Raw genomic sequence first — 22,568 nt, forward strand, 5'->3', positions numbered from 1 at the left:
AAGGAGGAGGGTAGGGGTGTGGCCCTGAGCAGCTTGCGGCCACGGTACCATGCGCTCTGTTTACAGTGGATGTATCGCAATGGCGAGGCACACACAGCCTTTGGCCGTGTTCTGTAAATATTCTAGAACACTCCGGGTGCTCCGGCGGGAGTCCTGGAGCTCTATATCTAAATAATATCATATTATACATAGATATCTATATCATATAATATATATTATCACGGCAAAAAGCTGTGCGCGCCTCCAGACGATATTATGAATCTCAAACTACTGCGTCAGGTTCTCCGACGTCTCTGGTTCTTCCACGTCCACATCAATCTGAAGTAGACTGAACCACGACATGGAGGAGAAAGGGATTGTTACCCGCGATTGTCTCCCACTGGAGCCTTACTGCCTTGGCAGCGGGCAGCGGGAAGCGTGGCTCAAGCGGGAGACAATCGCGGGTAACAATCACTTTCTCCTCCATGTCGTGGTTCATATACTTCAGGGAGTCAAAGCCAAACTTCCTTTCCCCCAATTCCTTCTCACCCATGGCTGAGATAAACCCCACTAAGAGTCTCGTTGTGGAAATACCATAGATGAGAGTCTGACGTGTTATGCGCCATAACACCAACAGCAGAACGGTTATCCAAATAACAAAAAAGTGTACAACACTTGCGTTACAGTCCTGGAGCTCTATATCTAAATAATATCATATAATACATAGATATCTATCATATAATACATATTATCACAGCCAAAAGCTGTGTGCGTCTCCAGACGATATTATGAATCGCAAACGACTGCGTTGGGTTCTCCGACGTCTCTGATTCTTCCACTTCTACATCAATCTGAAGTAGACTGAACAGCTGGATAGATGAGCAACGTTTACTTCAGTCCACTGGATAGGCTGCTAGAGTGATCTATCCAGCACAGATCTAGATGGACACGCCCACTAGTGATTTCATATGGGGCAGATTTTCTAAACGGCTTGTAAGGCTAATCACACTCACACCTGGTGGTATAATATGTCCCCTTTAACCAAATGGTAATCTATCGATTGAAGCTCCTCAAGGTGTCAAAAAAGGGGGGGTTGTGGCTGTCTTGCTGAGATGGGTGAGGGATGGTGGCTGAATTCCCACCACAAATCCTTATACACAATAAATCCAGGTTAGCTTACCTGGACAATTTACAAGATCATCTTTCACTTTCTCGAATGAAGTTAGGGCTTCAAGGACTTATAACTTTGTTTCGTGATGCATCCTCCCCAACACCAATTGTGAAAAATCATATATAACACCACAAATAAGCAAAGAACTTTACCTCAAGTCTATCCTTAGCAACTTGCTGCACACGTGGAATAGCATTCTTCTTCAATTATACTATCTTTGGGTTCTTTTGGTCAGCAGCTCTTTAAGGAATGACGAAGTTGTCCTTATCGAAATAAGCACTGCAGACACAGTGATCCTTCTGCATCAGCATCTCGATTGGTGTCTCAATATCCATATTCAAAACAATAAGCCACTGGTTTAACAGAGATCGGTCATTGTACCACAACCGTCTACGGAAAGTTTCTGGGTTGTAACTTTTTTTTCTTTTTCGCAGACGGGGAAAGCACAAACACGTACCATCTCTCTCTCTTGACTTCAAGCTGTAGGCGGGTCGTCTTCTCCAGTGCTGGAGCTGTCCTTCACTCTATGCGTCAATCACATGTGCAGTGCGTCTTCCGTCAACAACGTGCCATCCTTGATTGCAGCGATCAAATATTTTGTAATTAAAACTTACATATGCAAGTCCTTTAATTTACATGTACACTCATTATATATTATTTATAAATATAAATTATAAATTATAAAATTTTCCTCCTTGAACTGAACTCCGTTGCATTCCGACTTGTGTTGAACTTCCTGTAAACATGGACCTACCGGTAATGTTTGTAAAACAGTATTTTATTTATAAACTCTGGGTTTGCAAACTAATACTGTAATCCATTTGGATGGTTCACTGGTACGTGCAAGTCATAAGTTGCAAATCTCCCAGCTTTCTTGTGGCATTTGCGGAGGCACGTCCCCTTTTGGTCGTAGTAGCTTCCCGTTTCTCATAGTCTCTGGCTAGTCATTTTTATTGTTAGCTACATTAGCCTCTTTAGCAAACAAGCTCGAAAAAAAACAAAACAATTTTACATTGTATTGCACGCACAGCATGACCGTGCAATGCATAAATTGGTGACCGGCATAAAGTCACAAAGTAATCAAGTGTGTAAAACATTTCAAATCTACATTAAAATGACCAACGTGATACAATTACAAAAAAAATAAATCTCTTTATGGGCGCAGCCATTTTTGTTGAGTACTATGTTCGGCCTCACTGAACTCGCTCTACTTTCAAAGCAACGAGATACTACGACCAAAGGAGGCGTGCCTCAGTGAAATGCCGCAAGAAAGCTGGGAGAATTGCAACTTACAACTTGCGCGTACCGGCGTACCATCCAAATGGATTACGGCATAAGTTGTTGGTGCTTCCTTTTATGTGTTGGAACCCTAGTCATGCTACTGCAAAGGTTTGGTGCTATTTTTAGCAAAATTAGTGGTTAAAAAATGCCTATACCGCGAAACTCACCGCCCCAAGCTAATAACATAGAAGCCAAACATTGCGACGGGCAAACTCTATACTCGATTTTCTATGAAAAAAGAATCTTATTTTATGGGTTTACGTGTCAAAACAAAGACCCTGGGTTCAATTTTTGCCGGAATTACACTTTAATGGCAGTTTACCTTGTTTCTCTGAATAAAAAACGTATTTAACCTTTACCACAACAGTATATCACAATTTATTCAACAGTTTTAAAATAAAGGCATTGCCATTGTACAACATAAAAAAAAATGGTAAAAAATGTTAAAAATGGTATCTCTATCTACTCATTTCTAGTATGATTCAGCGGTTGGATCGGCTGGAACTGGTGCGCAGTGTGTGTAGCTCTGTGAAGGTCTGGAACACCTCATGCTTGGAGGCCTTCTTGGTTGGCGGGGATGGCAGGTCCTTCGCTGGCATGCACAGCGCTGTGACTCTCTGGTGGAAAGCATGCCAACAAACATTCCTAAGCAACCTATCCATAGTTCTAAAATTTGGCTATGGTGTCTTAGCCTGGCTCCGCCCACCTAAGTACTTCCGCTCAATATAAATTTCCCTTCAGTACTACATCTGGGTCTGCGGTATGTCAGTGGGTTTTCTCTGTCCAAATTTTCTGCGTCCAATCAGCGAACAGAGGGAGTGGCTGAGAACAATGACGTTAAAGTTAGCTCTCGTTGACGAACATCATCACGCAGAGTGTTTGGTTTGTTTACAGCCTGTGTGCAACTTGATTCCTGGCCAAACGTTAGCGATTGGTTATGGCAGATCCAGAGTGGCAATGGGCAGATCCAATAGTTTTAAACTTCAACACACACCCGCCTTCAAGTGAGTTAACGTTTGTCAATTGAGTAGGTCCAGACTCTCTGTGCAAATTAAATAAAGTACGAGAGTCTGGTAGGACCAGGCTAATGGTGTCCAAGATAATTCAACAATATTTAGACTATTAGTTAAATATTTTTGTTCTTAATGCTCCATTATATAACTTGCTCTGATGCATGACAACTCTTAATTTTATCCTGTTAGCCGAATGTTCTACAGCATCGTCATACCTCGCTTAGTGAGCCAGGAGTAACCATCAAGGCGTAGAGCATCCAGAGCGGAACAAACATGGTTGATGAGAGAGTCAAGAACCCGCCGATGACGTAGCCCCACCAGGGGTATTCATATTCGTTGTTAAACTTCAGAGGCGTATATTTCACCAAAGAAAAGACCAGAGTGCACTAAAATGAAATCAGAGACAGGTTAAGATGAAGGCTTTAAAAGTGCTGATGGTACTTCTATTTCAGTGTTATTCACGCTTGCTTATTTGTTGGTCATTCTGCAACATTCTTGGGATTCCACCTTTGAATAAGGTGCAATTGTTCAGAATGTAAACGAGGTGTTGATTTCCCACGATGAAACTACAATGAGTACTAAAACCCCAGAAGGTTGTTAAATAACCAGTGATAAAGTGCATATAAGAATATACATATTATTATTATCTTAATTTACTTTAATGTAATCATTTTTAATTTACTTACAGTGCAGACCGCTGGAGTAAGGTACTGCCAACAGTATTTCATGAAAGGCCAGGGCCGGTAGCCAATCATATCCTGTATATTGACATAATGACGATCTGAACCTAGAAGAATAGAATGACTTATGTAAGCCATCCATTCAGCTACATTATGTACATGTATCCTGAAGAACATTCTCTCAATATGCAGTACACTTCATGACATCTCACCATATACCCAACCCACGCATGCAGACTGGAGAATTGCAAAAAAAAGGAGTGTCATTCCACTGCAGGCATAGTGGTCGAATAGCAGAAAAACATACAGTCCGCCCTGCATAAAAAAGAAAAAACATTAATGCAAACACGACTTTCGCGATGAACCTATCAGGGTCATATTCCTAAAACAAATATGTATTTGAAAAAAAATGTCCCTCACATCTGTGACCATCAAAAGACCAACGAGGAAGCTTCCAACACAGAGGGCAAGCAAAAGGAGTTTACGCCGAACACCAGTTCTAAAGATTGAGGGATACAGGTCGGATAACGCCGTCACCAAAGACTCTTGGTTAACAAACTGAAATCAAAAGAAAGTCATGATGGATTACTTTTTCAGAGATATATTTTGCACGTTAAATTAATCGACGGTTCAAAGATGTTACCTCACTGTCCAAACCCAGGAAGATGATCATAATGAAGAAGAAGACGGCCCAGAGCTGAGGTACAGGCATCATGGACACTGCACGGGGGTATGCTATGAACACCAGCCCAGGACCTGGAGGTGGTTCAGTAAGTAAGAAACTCATTCAATAGGCTCAGGCATACAGTAGAAGTTCACAGTCAGCCTTTGATTTACATTAGCAGAACGCCCTGGGCGGCAGACAAGATGACAGATATCACATTTATTGAGTGTTTTTTAACCTGATTCGGCTACCATGGAAATATCCACGCCCTGCTCGTATGCCATGAAACCAAGCACAGAGAAGATGGCAAAGCCAGCTACAAAGCTGGTCAGGCTGTTCAACAGGCAAAGATAGATACAGTCTCTGTGAAGTTAAAATACAAGTGTCAGTTTGAAATCAACTCTAATAGAGGCAAGTATATGCTTTGGAAAAACACAAACAACGGGTCTGGTATATAATATAATTATCCACATTTGACAACAGTTTTGGAACTGTTGAGAGTCGAGAGATCCCTACATGATATGTGAAAGTACCTGTACATACAGGTTCAACTTTTGTAACACATCAATGGTTTTTAAAATATACGAGTATGGATGGAGACCAGTTTAAAATGATTTAGATAATGCTGCATATCATGTTTAATAATATACATTTTCGGTAAAGCAGGCACAGTATGCCAATCTTTCAGATACATTCAACACCACATTGCTTCATATTGGTTGACAAAAAACTAAGCATATGAGAATGTGTCCACAAGGGATTCGTTCTAGACGAGAACCCATCTCTCATCCATGAAAAGTACCCCGCTTCTGAAGGTGGTTTTACTACGGTTGGTGCATCTCTCAGACAACCGTTCCCTCTTGTTCAGATGGTGAAAACTCTTCTAACGCTGCCGTTCAATTCGCCATTGGAAGTCCAATTATCTTTTGCAAACAATGTCACTGGATACACAATTGGTTAATTGATAAATAATTAATTAAAGTCACCTGTAGCAGTTGTTGTTGTAATTGTTGTAACTTCCTAAAGCGGTCAAAACACCAGTGCATATTCCATAGGAATAAAATATCTGGCTGCCAGCATCCAACCATACCTGAAAATGATTAAAGGAAAAAGCTAAAGGTCAATTTTTAGTTTTGTGGAACCATTGCTTGTGTTATCATGGTCCTACTTGTGGATCCATGAGTCTGGACGGGTCAGGGTAGAGGTAGAAGATGATCCCGTCTTTAGCCCCTGGTAACGTCAGGCCGCGAACCAGCAACACAAACAGCATCAGATACGGAAAAGTTGCAGTGAAATACACTATCTGAGAAAGAAAACCAAGTGTATATGTAAATATATTATAATAAACCATATATTCTGCTATATGACATCATTGGAGATTCAACCATACCTTTCCTGTCGTCTTCACCCCATTCCAGACACAAAAGTAACAGATGACCCAGGCAAGCAGTAGACAAAGGGCAAGATCCCAATGCACATTGCCAGGTTCCTCAATTCCACCTGACAAACCTAATATTCTTCTCCTGTTAAACAAACATAAATTAGACAAAGCCAAAATGTGGCATGCATAGACCATTTGAGGGGAAGAGAAGAAAATCTAAAACATTTTCTCCTTCATAGAGGCACCCTAAAAAGTACTTTACACTTAAGCTTTCTCTACCTCGAGGGCATTCTACAGTGTATTGCACCCATATTTTCTAAAAGAACATGATTTGGGTGTTGACCCCCAGGAACCCTTGTGCCTTCCTTGTGCACGCCACTGCAAATGCATTTAACTGAATTATAACTCCTTCAACTTACTCCCAAAACTCTATGACAGAAGATGTGTCCATCAAGATGTCTCCGTCCGAGGTTCCATTATGACCATGCTCAAAACAGGTTTCTGGTTAGTAAAAAAGGAAAGGAGGGGTACTACATTGTCCCTTAAATAACTTATATCAATGTATGTGTGTATATGTGTATATGTATGGCATGTAATACAGGTGTCTGATAGAACAAATTCAATTAAAAAAAAGTACATAAATAATAAAGACAACATAAAAGTGAACCTGTGTTCCAACTGTTTCCACAAGTCGCCCAGGGAAGCTCCGCATGGAAGGAGAAGAAGAGAAAGAGAATGGCCCACGCCAGGATGACAATGTAGTACACACCAGTGTACAAGACCACCACTTGATTACCGAAGCCCAGGCCTGTCAGGAAATGGTCACAACCACACAGATATTACAGAAATATTTAGCTGGATTTCAGCTTGTAGATCCAGCTGCTTTATCCTTTTCTTCCTCTGGTTTTGTTTCGGAAAGCATGGCTTGTGAGTTATATATTGTTTTTATATATTGTTGGCTTTTTCTTAAGGACCCTTGTTCAATGCTTCCTTTATTATCTCACTAACTAGCACAACTGCTGTCCTTGAGGAAAGAAATAATGTTCCTGTGTGAAAATGTGTTGAAAAACTCTGACAGTATGATTGGGGGCCCATTCTGCTAGAGACGAGACTCTTGTATGCATTCGATAAATACTCATCACTTTGATTAGGATTAACAGCTCACACGCCAAGAGCGTGAGACCAAATGTACCTTGAAATAGTGGACATATCTTTTTCCAACAGGTGATTCCCCCCTGGCTAGTGAACTGGCCCAAGGACGTCTCCAGGAAGAAGAGGGGGATCCCGCAGGTGATCAGGAACAAGATGTAAGGTATGAAGAAGGCCCCTGTGAAAGATGGAAACAAAATATGACATTCATCAATGTAATGATCTGATCGGTCTTAATCTCAAATACTATTATATTTTCTATGGCAGGGTAGTATTGTGGCTATTGCAATCCTAGAGCAAGATGCCTAACCCCTACACAAATTCAGTGTGTCTTTTTTTTGCGAGTGTGTGAGCAAATTAATAGTTATACGAGTAGATTTTCTTGATCTTCAGCACATATCAGTAATGCCACTTAGGTTGAGTGAAACAGCCAAATAAACACTTACCACCACCGTTTTTGTAGCAAAGGTATGGAAACCTCCAGACATTTCCAAGACCAACAATGTTTCCAGCCACTGCCAGAAAGTACTGTACTTTATTGGCCCACTGCTCCCTCTCCGGGGGTCTGGTTGGAGAGTCCCCACTCTGTACTGCATTCCCTGGCGACTCGTAGCCCTGCTCCATGTCAACCTCCCCAGCGCTCCACCTGGATCACATGTACATGGGGTTTGGTATCCTACGTTTTAAGGACGTCACACAACAAGGTATAAATCTCGGCTCATTTTTGTGATTTAAGATGTACTATATTCATATTATGAATAGATGTGTTGTTAAATGATTTGCCTGTTTTGATCCGACCCCAAATTAATTGTTGACATTTTGCATTGTGTATGTCGAGATGTAAAAAGTAAAAAGTATTCAGCCAGTTATGCTCATCATACTTTGTATAATCGAATGGTATCACGTAAGTGTTCCTTTATTTATAAATATTTAAAAAAAAACAGATCTTTTGACTTTTTCTTTACTATAGAAATGTTTTGTTTCAGTCTAAAAGTGCCTAATATTGTTATGATGTATTTATTTGGTTAAAAGCTGTATCAAACGATGAGATCCTTAGTAAATGCATTTTGGTGCAGGGGGCTTTCTTGCTTCCACCAACAAAGGCAGCAACTTTCTAGGTAAGAACCAATGAGAATGCAGCTGGTTCCTCGTCTGTTTGAGAGCAGGCTGGAACTGCCTTGCCTTTATCAATAGTGCCCACATATGAACAATCCATTAATTTAGAATGCTGTGTTCCTATCAGTTAAAAAACACACCTTCCTACACCTCAAAGAGCTCTGCAAATCTGGTTCTGCACTCCGAATACAGAATTATCACACTGCCTGAAACGCACAAAAGTCAGATCACATGCACAGTGCGGGTGTAACCACAAAATCAAAAGTTGGAGAGCTAAGCTACATAGCCATAGCCATTTTGTATTGGACAGAACCAAGCTTCAAATACTGACTCAAACAAGTTAGATTCCTGTTGGCTTTTATTTTTGCCTTATGTCTGTCATGCAATAAATATCCCTTAAATACATTTGGGGTCTCTCTCTCTCTCTCTCTCTCTAGCGGAAGAGGCGGAGCCAGGCTGAGCCAACATCGGCGCATTTTCCACATAGTGGAATTAACTGCATTAATGGAGTTAATTTGTAGGTTTTATAGCTTTTTAAGCTGCTAGGCGCAGAGCCGGCCCTTCCTATACACAAACTAAGCGGCCGCTTAGGGCCCCCGACCGCCAGGGGGTCCCCAAGGGCGCTGTAATTTTTTATGTATATATATATATATATATATATATATATTATTATTATTATTTTTATATATACCCTGTTGCATATTTTAAGCACATAAGCTGCCCCCACATAGCCACAGAGAAGCAGGATCGAACACACAAGCTGCATTACTATAAATAGCCACAAGGGGAGCAGGACCAACATATAAGCTGCAATAACTACTCCAGCCACAGATGGCAGCACCTTTAGACAGGTGAGGAAGTCAGAGCCAATACGTCACATAGGCCACTCCTACTTCACATAGGCCACGCGTACTTGATACAAACGGGGAGCGGGAGTCACATGAGGTCAGAGACATATGGCAGCCCCGTTGAGAGCCCCGGGGAAAGCCCCCCGGGTCTCGAAGATAGCTCTGCGGTATTTCTCTCCAAGCGTGTTAAATACAATTCCCTCCTTTTGCTTCATAGTTACCACACCGAAATACTTAAACAAATAAAGTAAGTTGAAAGCGACCCGGATTGAACTACTTTCTTCAAGAACACGACAACACAAAGCAATTTACTTAACAAGAAAGGAAACATAAACATACAGCTCATATTAGTATAAGAAAACAATGGTGGAATTAAGAATTTCAACTGTCTCTGTCCCATAGACTGTATAGAGGTCTGATCATGATAACCTAAAATTACCTGCTTCTGACTGACCTGGCAACCCTGTTTGTTAATGTAATGTTAATGTAATGCTCGGTGTTGCTGAGAGGGCAACAAGCAAGGAACATGATGTTTGATTCAACGCAGGCGCTCGTTTGACTGATCCCAAACCGGCAACACCGATGATGACGATACAGTACATGACGAAGCTAAATGAAGCTCGCTACCTTTGTCCGACATCGCCTCTCTCCCGCTCTCTCCCCCAGGGCCGGTTCTAGCCCTGTGGTAGCCCTAGGCGAGATTGAGTTTTGCGCCCCCCGTTCCCATAGCGAGCGAAGCTTTGCCCTGTTAATTCACAATACTATACTAAACAACACTGAAGACACATGCTAACTGATTTACCTTTACTTTGCTTGGCAGTTTTTCACCCACTTATAGCTCTGCTATACTACGACGTATGATGCATGGACAGAAAACAACAGAACGTTTCAGAACATTTTCTTTTTCATTATTTTAAATAACTTATATACATACATAAACATACATAAACAATCTCCATACATACATTTATGATGCTCAAGAATATTTGACATGAAATTAAATATTAAGAAATAAGCAAAATGGATCAAGTCTAATAAATGCACATAGAAAAATGCTACAAAGATTGTTCAAGGATATTTTACAAATTATGACAATGGCTGAACTCCATAAACTGTGCAAAAGCTCTTAAGCACACTCTATGGACACTTTTATGTGTGCCAGTTTATGACCCATAAACTGGATTAACTATACACTCAAACTACAAACAAAAGTGCTGTACGTACCACTACAAAATTAAAAGAGAAAAGTTCTTTGCCTATCTCAAATTATAGCTGAACAATTGTAGCTGGCATTTCTTTTCACCAAATTGACGCAGCATTAGAATTACGCTCGTTTAGACTTCCTAATGGCAAAAACAGCAACAAAAGTACTAGTTGTACTTGCAAAGTTCAGAGAGAGGTGAACATGAAGGATCAGGTGTAATTTCTCCTGCAGGTGCTGGGCTCTGCAAATATTGCCTGAGTGCATCTGGCCAATTAAAAAAACGCTGGTCATTTCACATTTACAATCATGTAGGTTATCAGTTATGTTAGCTAGTAATATGTAGCAATTTAGCAAAGTAGGTTAACAGTCGCAAGCGATAGCTGAGTGGTAGCAATATTAGGTGATGCACAATACTATTTAGTTTGACACTACAATGGTTGAGGTCACTTACCTCTATACTGGGCTTTCTTTTCTTCTTCTTTTTTGCATTTTCATCCCTGCACACCAGAGGGGTTAGACCTCTTCATTTTGAGAATCAATATTATGTATGTCAAGTTTGACAATTATGCAGTATGTAAGCTTTACTTTGACTGTTTCAATGAGTATACTTAATAAGTAGTAAAATAATGGCGGCTAATCATGCATACAGTTGGTTGTTCTCTGTGGCAAAACTACTGTATCAATCACAAAGCAGGGCCCCAAAATTATCCTGCTTAGGGCCCCCAGGTGTACAGGGCCGACCCTGGCTAGGCACAAAGGGTTCATCGTTCAAAGCGGGATGTTTTGGGCAGGTGACGAGCCGCGGCGGCAGTCGCTAACGTAATTTCCAGTTTGTGCACCACAGAGTATTCGATTTGGAACAACACTGACATCTGAAAATCTGCGCACTTAGGTGCGGATAGTGTACTACGTTTAAGTGTACTCATGGAAGTATGGTTATCGGAACACAGCACAGGTTAATCAAAATGTTACAGTTGGGATGATTTGAACAGAAATCATGGCTTTAAGATAGTAATATTGTTATCCAGAAAGTTATCTGTTAAACTTGTGCTACTCCTAGCCCCTTGCTATTTAGCATGGGGACATTCTATTCTAACAGAATGCTATTTGGCATTCTGTTTTGCTACACCGATCGATTTAGACCTCTAGTCACCGATCATAAATTTCCTGAAATGACAATGTAACTGGGCCAATCAGGGACTGTGTTGACGATGTAACTGGGTCAATCAGGGACTGTGTTGATGATGTAACCGGGCCAATCAGGGACTGTGTAGATGATGTAACCGGGCCAATCAGGGACTGTGTAGATGATGTAACCGGGCCAATCAACTGCCAATTGAAATCTATGTGGATGGCTCCGGTCCAGACTGACCCGTGAAGCGGAACAGAGTGTGAGGTCACGTTATCACGATGTTCACATGGCTAATGGTCATTATGCTCCAGGGCCCAGTTTCCCGAAAGCATCGTTAGTCTAAGTGGATCGTGAAGTGCGTTGTACGAGCATCGTACAGTTTTCATAACGTTTCCCGAAAGCATCGTTGGTAACGAACGTCAGTTTTCATGGGAGCCAGTGGTCTGGCTCCCATGAAAGCGGCAAACTCAAATATCTGTGGGGGTCTCTTAAAATACAGCAGCATAATATTGTAATTACAAATAAGCTATTTTCCGTTCCACATGCAGAGTAATATTGACGTTAAGTAAGGGGTAATAGAACGCCGGTCATTATCGGGTAAATAAGCCGAAACAGGGCGAACCGGACACCGACGCGAAACGGAGGTGTCTTGCTTCGACCTGAAGGGGCTTATTTTCGATAATGAGCGGCTACTTGCCAAACGAAAAAATAACTTCACAAGGTGTCTTTTGACAATTTATTTGTTACTATTCGTAGGGTTGATCAGCAGAGAGACAGTTAGCCAAAGACGTTGACGTCGCTTAGCAACCGAAGACGCTGGCGTTGTTGTGAAGGTCCCATGCAAGTGAACGGAGCGTTCCACGGCATTTAGAAGAGCCGTGTCATAATAGCCTATATTTACGTCCTATATCCCCCCCCTCCAACAACTTTAAGAGACCCCCACAGAGATGGAATCAGAACTCGAACCCTGCCTATAGCCTACTTCATCCTGCCCAACAATAGGGGCAGGATCTAGACCAAGGTCTCTTAATCAGGTCAGAAATAGCCGTGTGTCAATGCCTAGCCTCTGCGTTTGAATGATAATGAATGAATGGAACGTTGCATTTTTAATGTCTACAAATATTCTAGACGAGAGAGCCAATCAATGAAACCTTATGTGGAATCAGATAAAGTCGGCTCTCTTTGCTGCGCAAAGTATGTGTCAGAAATCAGCACATTAAGATAAATGTAGTTGTCACACAAGCTATTTTGGATTTTTGCAATATGGAAATTATTTCGGGGGGGTGGGGGGAAATGCTGTGAGAAAATGTATGCACAGTGCGTTCAGGATTAGGACTGATATAGCATATGTCGGCCTAGGCCTAATCAATTGTGTTTTAATATTGTAGCGTCACAGGGTTTGGGAGGAAGGGGCGGGCCTTCTGAGAGGGGGGTCCCGGGGGTTTCCGGTTGTTGAGTGTTCCGGTTGAGCTGCGCCTGTCTGTCCTTTTGAGGAATCTAATAAAGCTCCTATGGACTTACTTCGCTCACTACCTCGCCTGTAGTCATTACATTGGTGTCAGAAGTGAACAAACGACGGGAGTGGGTGGAGAGTTGTGCGTCCAAGCGGAGGGCTACTTTGGATTTACGTCGCGGTCGGGCTACAGCGTTAGTTTCAGTGTGTCGGTTAGTTTGCGTCGGTCATGTCTTTTCCGAAAGTGAAAGAGGAGGAGGTGGAGCAGGAGACTGGTGCGTTCGGATGGACAGAGGACGCATATGGGGAGTTTCGCAGAGCTTCCCAAGAGGCCAGAGAGGGGTTGAGAGAAGCTGCAAGGAAGCTGGCGGCCGACGCAGGGTTGTCTTCTCTTCCCGCGCGCCCGGAGCGGGAGCACGCGGCTCGGGAGGTAAACAGACATGGCGGCGCCCATGTTCCAGTTGCCGCCCCCCATGTCCCAGTTGCCGCCGTTTCGGTTAAGACGCCTAAGTACTCCGGTAGGTCTGACTGGGAGGCGTTTCATGCTCAATTTGAACTGCTGGCTGACGCTGGGGGATGGACAGTAGAGGCTAAAGCATTGCAGCTGGCTTTGTGCCTCACAGACGACGCGTTGTCGTGCCTGCTGCTGCTTTCACCGGGGGAGAGACGGGATTACGGAGCCTTAGTGGGGGCCTTGCAGAGGCGGTTTGGACAATGTGTGAAGCCGGAGCTCCTTCGTAATGAGCTTGGTAACCGCTGCAGGAAGCCGGGGGAGTCGCTGAGGGTGTTGGCTAATGACATTGAGAGCCTGACACGTAGGGCATATGCACACATGCCCCCCAGCGTGCAGAGCGAGTTGGCACGGGACCAGTTCATCAGAGCCCTCCTTCCTCTGGAGCTGCGGGTTCAAGTGCAATTACAGCACCCAATTTCTCTTCAGTCGGCTTTGGAGATGGCCGTGGAGAGGGAAATCGTGTGGGGCGCAGTCACTGAGGGGGGCCCGAGAGGGAGTTATCCGGCAGGGGGAGCAGCCCAGGGCCCGGTGGCGGAGGAAAAGCCGGCGTGGGCGACAGAAATTACGGAACTGATAAGGGCCATATCACTGCAGCCGTCACGCATTCGACAGCGTCCCGACCAAAGAGCCTGTTGGGGCTGTGGCCAACCCGGACATTTGGTCAGAGATTGCCCCACACGCGCGGGTCCGGGAAACGCAACAGGGCCCGCACAGGGGGGGATGTGCGGACCTTAAACAGTTCTTCCCCCGCTCCCCCCGCCCCAGCTGTTCCAGAAACGGAGGGGCCACGTCAGCACAGGCGGGGGAGCCAAGACCCACTTCCCCCAGAAGCAGACGTCATCGAAGCTTCAAGGACGGCGATGGTGGTGGGTCGACTCGGTGACGGGGATTCATGCTATGTTTCTGTGGCCGTGGAGGGGGTGCCGTGTTCGGCCCTGGTGGATACCGGTTCATCAGTGAAGGTGCTCAGACCAGACGTGTGCCCGGAGTGGATTCGGTTGGAGCCCACTGACGTGCAGCTGCGCACGGCCACAGGGGGGCTGGCCCCGATGAAAGGTACGGGGCTACTTACATTGACTGTGGGGGGAAAGGACGTACGTCAGCCAGTGTGGGTAGCAGCGGTGCAGGACCCATGTATTCTGGGCTGTGACTTTTTGAAGGCCACAGGTTGCCGACTCGATCTGGACGGGGGCACGGTGAGCTTCCGAGGGGGGCCTGTGATCGCTTTGTTGCCCACTGGCTCAGGTTCGGGGCCGCCCGTGGGTTCCATCTCGGCGGCAGTGTGTGCAGTAGAGCCCGAAGTCAGCGATCCCCTACCCGTGGTGTCCGTAACTTTTCCCAGGACTTACAGTGGGGCAAAAAAGTATTTAGTCAGCCACCAATTGTGCAAGTTCTCTCACTTAAAAAGACGAGAGAGGCCTGTTATTTTCATCATAGGTAAACCTCAGCTATCAGAGACAAAATGAAAAAAAAAATCCAGAAAATCACATTGTCTGATTTTTTAAGAATTTATTTGCAAATTATGGTGGAAAATAAGTATTTGGTCACCTACAAACCAGCAAGATTTCTGGCTGTCACAGACCTGTAATTTCTTCTTCTTTAAGAGGCTGTTTACCTGTATTAATGGCACATGTTTGAACTCCTTATCAGTATAAAAGACACCTGTCCACAACCTCAAACAGTCACACTCCAAACTCCACTATGGCCAAGACCAAAGAGCTGTCAAAGGACACCAGAAACACAATTGTAGACCTGCACCAGCCTGGGAAGTCTGAATCTGCAATAGGTAAGCAGCTTGGTGTGAAGAAATCAACTGTGGGAGCAATTATTAGGAAATGGAATACATACAAGACCACTGATAATCTCCCTCGATCTGGGGCTCCACGCAAGATCTCATCCTGTGGGGTCAAAACGATCACAAGAACGGTGAACAAAAATCCCAGAACCACACGGGGGGACCTAGTGAATAACCTCCAGAGAGCTGGGACCAAAGTAACAAAGGCTACCATCACTAACACACTACGCCGCCAGGGACTCAAATCCTGCAGTGCCAGACGTGTCCCCCTGCTAAAGCCAGTGCATGTCCGGGCCCGTTTGAAGTTTGCTAGAGAGCATTTGGATGATCCAGAACAGGATTGGGAGAATGTCATATGGTCAGATGAAACCAAAATATAACTTTTTGGTAAAAACTCAACTCGTCGTGTTTGGAGGAGAAAGAATGCTGAGTTGCATCCAAAGAACACCATACCTACAGTGAAGCATGGGGGTGGAAACATCATGCTTTAGGGCTGTTTTTCTGCCAAGGGACCAGGACGTCTGATCCGTGTGACGGAAAGAATGAATGGGGCCATGTATCGTGAGATTTTGAGTGAAAACCTCCTTCCATCAGCAAGGGCCCTGAAGATGAAACGTGGCTGGGTCTTTCAGCATGACAATGACCCCGAACACACCGCCCGGGCAACGAAGGAGTGGCTTCGTAAGAAGCATTTCAAGGTCCTTGAGTGGCCTAACCAGTCTCCAGATCTCAACCCCATAGAAAATCTTTGGAGGAAGTTTAAAGTCTGTGTTGCCCAGCGAAGGCCCAAAAACATCACTGCTCTAGAGGAGATCTGCATGGAGGAATGGGCCAAAATACCAGCAGCAGTGTATGAAAACCTTGTAAAGACTTACAGAAAACGTTTGACCTCTGTCATTGCCAACAAAGGGCATGTAACAAAGTATTGAGATGACCTTTTGTTATTGACCAAATACTTATTTTCCACCATAATTTGCAAATAAATTCTTTAAAAATCAGACAATGTCATTTTTTAGATTTTCTTTTTTCATTTTGTCTCTCATAGCTGAGGTTTACCTATGATGAAAATTACAGGCCTCTCTCGTCTTTTTAAGTGGGAGAACTTGCACAATTGGTGGCTGACTAAATACTTTTTTGCCCCACTGTATGTGCCCCAAGCAGCCCAGGCCCAGTCACGACGACTGAAGGGGGGGGGCGTCGCCGCCGACCATGAGGGAGATATGGCTAAAGAACCGGGAGGGGCTGGACGACCAGCAGCAGGAGCGGTTGTGGCAGTTGCTGCTGGAGTTCCAGGACAGTTTTGCTATGGGGGAGGATGACGTGGGCCGGACTCCCTTGGTGCTACACGAGATCGACACTGGGGAGGCCAGGCCTATCAAGTGTCGACCGCGTCGTCTCCCTTTGGCACGTCAGGAGGCGTGTGACCAAGCGGTGGAGGACATGCTGCAGGCAGGCGTAATTGAGCCTTGTGACAGTCCTTGGGCGTCCGCTGTCGTTATGGTCCCCAAAAAGAACGGCACCTGGCGGCTCTGCCCGGACTACAGGCCGGTGAATGGGGTGACCGTATTACCGGAAGTTTGTGCAGGGTTTTTCATGCTTGGCTGCTCCTCTGTACAGGCGGCTACAAAAGGACAGTGTTTTCCTGTGGACTGAGCAGTGCCAGGGGGCGTTCACCAGCCTTCAGCGTGCCCTGAGCGAGTCCCCCGTGCTGGCCCCAGCTGACCCCTCGCTGCCGTTCATGCCAGACACCGATGCTAGTGGCGTCGGGGTGGGAGGGGTGCTCTCCCAAGTGGGGCCCGATGGAGAGAGAGTGGTGGCGTACTTTAGCCGGGCCTTTAACAAGGGGGAGCGGCGTTACTGCGTTACCCGCAGAGAGCTCTTGGCCGTAGTGCTCTCCATCCGTCACTTCAGGTACTACCTCTGCGGCCTGCCTTTTACAGTGAGGACTGACCACTCTGCTCTCCAGTGGCTCATGACCTTCAAAGAGCCGGAAGGGCAGGTGGCCAGGTGGTTGGAGGAACTCCAGGCCTACGTCTTCCGAGTGGAACACCGGGCTGGAGCCCGACACACCAACGCCGACGCACTCTCTCGGCGGCCCTGCGCTGCCGAGGGGTGTCGCTGCTGCGAGAGGAAGGAGGCCCGCGAGAGAGAGCTGCGGGCAGAGGAGGAGGGATGCGCCGCGGTGCGGCAGTTGGAGGTCATCTGCCGAGGGTTGGAGACCATAGATGGAGGCGATTGGAGAAAGCAGCAGGAGCAGGATACCGACCTTCAGCCGGTGTTGCAGTGGGTGGAGGTGCAGCGAAAACCACCGTGGGAGGAGGTGGCCGCCCTCTCCAGAGATGTCAAGGGACTGTGGACCAAGTTCGGGGCTCTGCGCCTCTGCCGGGGCGTGCTGCAGCAGGCCTGGAAGGAGCCGGCAACGGGCGAAGAAAGGTGGCAGGTTGTGGTTCCCAAGGGCCTACAGGGGGCTGTGCTCGAGGCCATGCATGGAGCCGCAGGGTCAGGGCACTTTGTGGTTGCTAAGACACTCCGACGCCTACGCCAGGGTTTTGACTGGGGCCGGTCCCGGAGGGATGTCGAGGACTTTTGCCGTCGGTGTGACCCCTTCACCGCACGGAAGGGCCCCACCGGGCGCTCACATGCTCCCCTTCAGCAGTTTCTGGTGGGCGCGCCTATGGAGAGGGTGGCGGTGGATGTGGTGGGGCCGCTGCCCCGCTCGGACCGTGGCAACCGCTTCGTTCTCACTGCCGTCGACTACTTCTCCAAGTGGCCCGAAGCCTATGCCATCCCCTATCAGGAAGCTGAGACCGTGGCCGACGCCCTGTTGGAAGGCATGTTCAGCCGTTTTGGGGTGCCAGAGACATTGCATAGCGACCAGGGGAGAAATTTTGAGTCCCGGGTGTTCTCCGCTATGTGTGAGCGCCTGGGCATCCATAAGACCCGCACCACTCCCCAGAGGCCGCAGAGTGATGGACTGGTGGAGCGCTTCCACCGCACCATGGGCCAACAGCTGGCCATCCTCACCTCCCAGCACCAGAGAGACTGGGATAACCACCTTCCTCTGGTTCTCATGGCTTGCCGCACCGCTGTGCAGGAGTCTACGTCATGCACGCCTTCCCTTCTCATGCTAGGAAGGGAGCTTCGTACCCCGGCGGAGTTGGCATTCGGTCGTCTGCCGGATGCCCCAGACTGTTCCCCTGGCCCTGAGTATGCCAGGAGACTCCAAGATCGCCTGGAGTCGGCCCACCTATTTGCCCAGGAGCAACAGCAGAGGGCAGGGGTGAGGCAGAAAAGGAATTACGACATAAAAAGCAAAGGCCGGCATTTCCAGGCGGGAGAGCTAGTTTGGGTGTTCAATCCCCAAAGGAAGAAGGGGAGATGCCCTAAACTGGACAGTCCTTGGGTGGGCCCCTGTCGAGTTCTGGAGAGGCTGGGTGAAGTGGTGTACCGGTTGCACCTACCACCTAAAGGAAGAAGGGTGGCACTACACAGAGACAGACTGGCTCCGTACCAAGGGGGTGCCTCCCCACTGGCCCAGGGGGGTCCCGTTGCCCCTCGCTGCCGCCCTGCCGCCTCAAAGCCCACCCCCCCGGCGACACCGGCGGGGCCTCGGTCGGACGCCTTTACCCCAGCTGGCGGGGATAACCGGCCCTCCCCTGTATCCGATACCCTTTGCCCCCCGCCCCCCCGCCCCCTCCCAGGTGCTGAAGAACCATTCCCTTTGTACCCGAGGCCCGGGGAGGGGGTTCTCGACGGCCCAGGGGGCCACCAGGGCACTTAAAAGACTTTGTTTGCTATCTGTAGGATGAGTTTAGTAATTTTGTTCAGCGTTGTGCCTGTTGTTATGTGGGGGGGGGGGGGGGGGGGGTTTAAGCACGTCATGTTTAAGGGAAGTTACGTTTATTCTGGGGGCTGTTTTTTCAGTGATTCCTCGGGGCGAGGAACTTTGTGAAGGGGGGGTAATGTAGCGTCACAGGGTTTGGGAGGAAGGGGCGGGCCTTCTGAGAGGGGGGTCCCGGGGGTTTCCGGTTGTTGAGTGTTCCGGTTGAGCTGCGCCTGTCCGTCCTTTTGAGGAATCTAATAAAGCTCCTATGGACTTACTTCGCTCACTACCTCGCCTGTGGTCATTACAATATCATTAACATTCATATTATTGCAGTCTATTCTTTTCGTAGGCTAATCTGCTAATGGCCTTGATGGGGATTTATTTTAACCCTTTTGAAGCCCATTTTCCTGCGACATTCCTGTGTCTCCCCCTGCTTCGTAGCCCGTTTCAACACCGTGTCAGTGGACAGGTACAATCCTACGAACGCCGTGAGTGCAGCGAACGCGCGTTCATGTTAAGAGGAGTTTCGGGAAACGCTCCAAAGAAATTCACGATGGTTCGCAAGAATGATTGTGAGAATGATCGTACGAGCGTTTGATGAAGTTTGATGATCGATTTGATGATCCAAGATCCATCGTTCTCGGTTAACGAGGCCCAGGTGTCAGGTGTCACTTTGTTGACACTCAATGGTTCGGTTTCTCTTAAGCTTCATTGTTCTTTAAACAAAACCGGTCTGTACTATGCAAGCCTACTCTACAAAGACCTAGAGTGAAACTGAAAACTTTGCAATCTTTTATCAATTGGAAAAGGTTTCAATAACATGTAATTTAGGTATTTATGTCTAATGTGAATTTTTGTAGATTGGTATAATGGCATGTCATGTAATATTTCCAAAACATTTCAATGAATGTAGAGCGATCGGACTGGACCGTGCCCTGTATTCATGTGAATAATAATGGGGTCCTTATGTCACTGGGTGCTACATTGCTGAAGCAAGATTAGACAGTCTACAGCTGGAGTCCACAATATATGTGGACGCAGAGCCAATTTCCCACAAATGTCAACAAGGTGGAGAGCGAACAGAAAAATGCATCAATACATACAATGATAATAGTTTTGTACTATGTTACTTAATCTAGACGCATATATATATATATATATATATATATATATAAACATTTTCAAAGATGGCAATATACACATTTCTTCTTAGCGATAAAGAAAAATAAATTAAAACTTACCTGTTGCTCCTCAGCACAGCTTGGGTTGAATGAAACCTTGAATCTGGTCCCAGAGGCTACTTAAGCCAGCGAAACCTTTCCTCTCATGGAACTAGCAAAACCTGTCCTCTCACTCTCCCTCCCTCCCTCTCGCTCTCTCTCTCTCACACAGATTCAAGGGCTGTACCATCAGATTGCTTCATTTTTAAATTTATTTTTAAATATTCGAGTATTGCATAAATTCAAATAATTTGATGCACATTATGTAAATAGTTGTTTAAAACTGATACATTTATAGCAGATAGTTATTAGCAGTTCAATAAGGGGTGTGTCATACTTGCTTTTTTTTTAAGTACAGACGAAATGAATGAAATGCAAGAGGAATAAAGTAGCAATCACTGTTTCAAGTTTATTGCAACTCATTAAATTCATTCCATGCATCCATACGAATTAAAAAATTACAATATGATCTAAATTGTTTTCTTACACATTTCAGAGCCTTTTTTAAAAGGAATGCGACGACTCCAGCAGGTTCCAATGCAAAATCAAGCACACTATTAGTTGATGATGTTTGGGTGACATCATTATTTCTAAATTGAGTATTATTTGCGGCTACAAAAAATATTTCAGACTTCCAAGGAAAGCCTTTACTGCCAAAAGTTAAATCTTTGAGAAAACTGCAAATTAAATCTAACGAAATGTGCAATGTGTCCCATCTCTGTTTGATTGTATGCTGCTTTGACGAAATGGATATCCCTTCAGAGAAATAAAAATGGTTTCTTTACCTTTGGCTTGATCATGGTGTGTGTTATTGTGCCCAACCAAGTCTCGAACAAAGAAAAGTTGTTACAGGACAGTAACCGTTGAACGGTTGAAATGTGAGTAGAAGCTGTTATTATCGGTATATATATATATATATATATATATATATATATATATATATATATATATATATATATATATATATATATATATATATATATATACAGTGGCGTTTCTACATTAGGGGCAGGTGGGGCAGTGCCCCACCAGACCCACGAGATGGCGCTGTTGAGCAGAAGGCTCAATCCATTCCTACTTCGTGGCAAACTATATATATATTTTAATATGCAAAGTAGCGTACATATTTGTGTGAATAAACTTGACTCACAAGCATTATTGCCTTGTTTTGGAGTAATTTGATTCGTGTGTTCTACTGCCTGTGTGCTTGCTTGAATGAACGTTATGTCTATATTTCCGTTTCCTGTTTCCGGAGGGGCGAAGACCTACGCTGCCCCACCGTTACCATAGAAACACCAATGAGCGCGAACCACACCGGCCAAAGTTAACATTGAGGCTAGGGGCAATTTCAAATTTGCCCCTAGACGTTAACTGCGTAATCTACGTATTCTACGTAATGTAGACTGGGATAATGCGAAACCCGCGAGAACTCTCTACCCCGAGACTAAGCAAAAAAAACATACAGTGAGAGTGATATCAGGAGTTACAGGAGACTTACAGAAGAGTTCGCTATCGATAGATTTTACACAATTTTGAAAGAGTTTTTAAATTAATGAATAACAATGAATAACGTAGATTATTTGCTGAGGGTGCAATTCAGCACATTGCCGCAGGAAGAAAATCTAGAAATAAAACGTTTGGGACCACACAGACCAGACGACTTCATTCTGAACCAGCCTGGTGAGAAAACGAACCGAAATTTCAAGATGGAGTGGTTTGAAATAAAGACATGGCTAACTGCGAGCACAACAAAAGAGCACTGTTTTGCTTTCCATGCCTTCTTTTTGGAAATACCACTAACGCAGACTCAGTTTGGACCACTGATGGCTTTAAAGACCTGAAGCATCTGGCGGAAAGAACGGTAAAGCATGAAAGTAGCAAAGCTCATATCAATATTACTATTGGGACTATTGGGACGGGTCAACATCATGGCACAGCTGGACAGTGCTTATCAGCGGAGCATTTTAGAGCACAACAAGCAGGCGGAGGAAAACCGATATGTACTGGGGAGACTGATAACGTGCCTAAAGCTGTGTGGGAAGTGTGAACTGGGTCTGCGTGGTCACGATGAGTCAGCCGACTCTGTAAACCCAGGCATTTTTAGGTGCATTTTTGAAACGATGTGCGAGGGCGACACCAGGC

General features: G+C 45.4%; 1 protein-coding gene across 5 annotated transcripts; it reads right to left on the bottom strand.

Annotated features, from left to right (window-relative positions):
• Nucleotides 1–2,732: 2,732 nt before the first annotated feature.
• Nucleotides 2,733–20,523, bottom strand: LOC307079530 (sodium- and chloride-dependent GABA transporter 2-like). Of its 5 annotated transcripts, XR_013812057.1 has the most exons (16): nucleotides 10,938–10,986; nucleotides 7,765–7,964; nucleotides 7,362–7,496; nucleotides 6,837–6,977; nucleotides 6,589–6,670; nucleotides 6,179–6,311; nucleotides 5,957–6,091; nucleotides 5,775–5,878; nucleotides 5,027–5,151; nucleotides 4,768–4,880; nucleotides 4,545–4,682; nucleotides 4,337–4,439; nucleotides 4,131–4,231; nucleotides 3,660–3,830; nucleotides 3,138–3,253; nucleotides 2,969–3,048 (listed from the first exon to the last, which is right to left on the bottom strand). XR_013812057.1 is itself a non-coding variant. In XM_079741933.1 (15 exons), the coding sequence occupies exons 2-15, from the start codon at nucleotides 7,940–7,942 to the stop codon at nucleotides 2,914–2,916; spliced, it is 1,794 nt and encodes a 597-aa protein (XP_079598059.1). In that variant the 5' UTR covers nucleotides 7,943–7,964; nucleotides 20,448–20,523; the 3' UTR covers nucleotides 2,733–2,913. The 5 variants fall into 5 exon arrangements, 4 of the variants coding, with proteins under 4 accessions (XP_079598059.1, XP_079598057.1, XP_079598060.1 ...); XM_079741933.1 differs by lacking the exons at nucleotides 3,138–3,253; nucleotides 10,938–10,986 and adding an exon at nucleotides 20,448–20,523 and having other exon boundaries at nucleotides 2,733–3,048; XM_079741931.1 differs by lacking the exon at nucleotides 3,138–3,253 and having other exon boundaries at nucleotides 2,733–3,048.
• Nucleotides 20,524–22,568: the final 2,045 nt, after the last annotated feature.

Source organism: Pollachius pollachius (genome assembly GCF_949987615.1).
Source record: "Pollachius pollachius genome assembly, chromosome: 8".
In the NCBI taxonomy this organism is placed as follows: domain Eukaryota; kingdom Metazoa; phylum Chordata; class Actinopteri; order Gadiformes; family Gadidae; genus Pollachius; species Pollachius pollachius.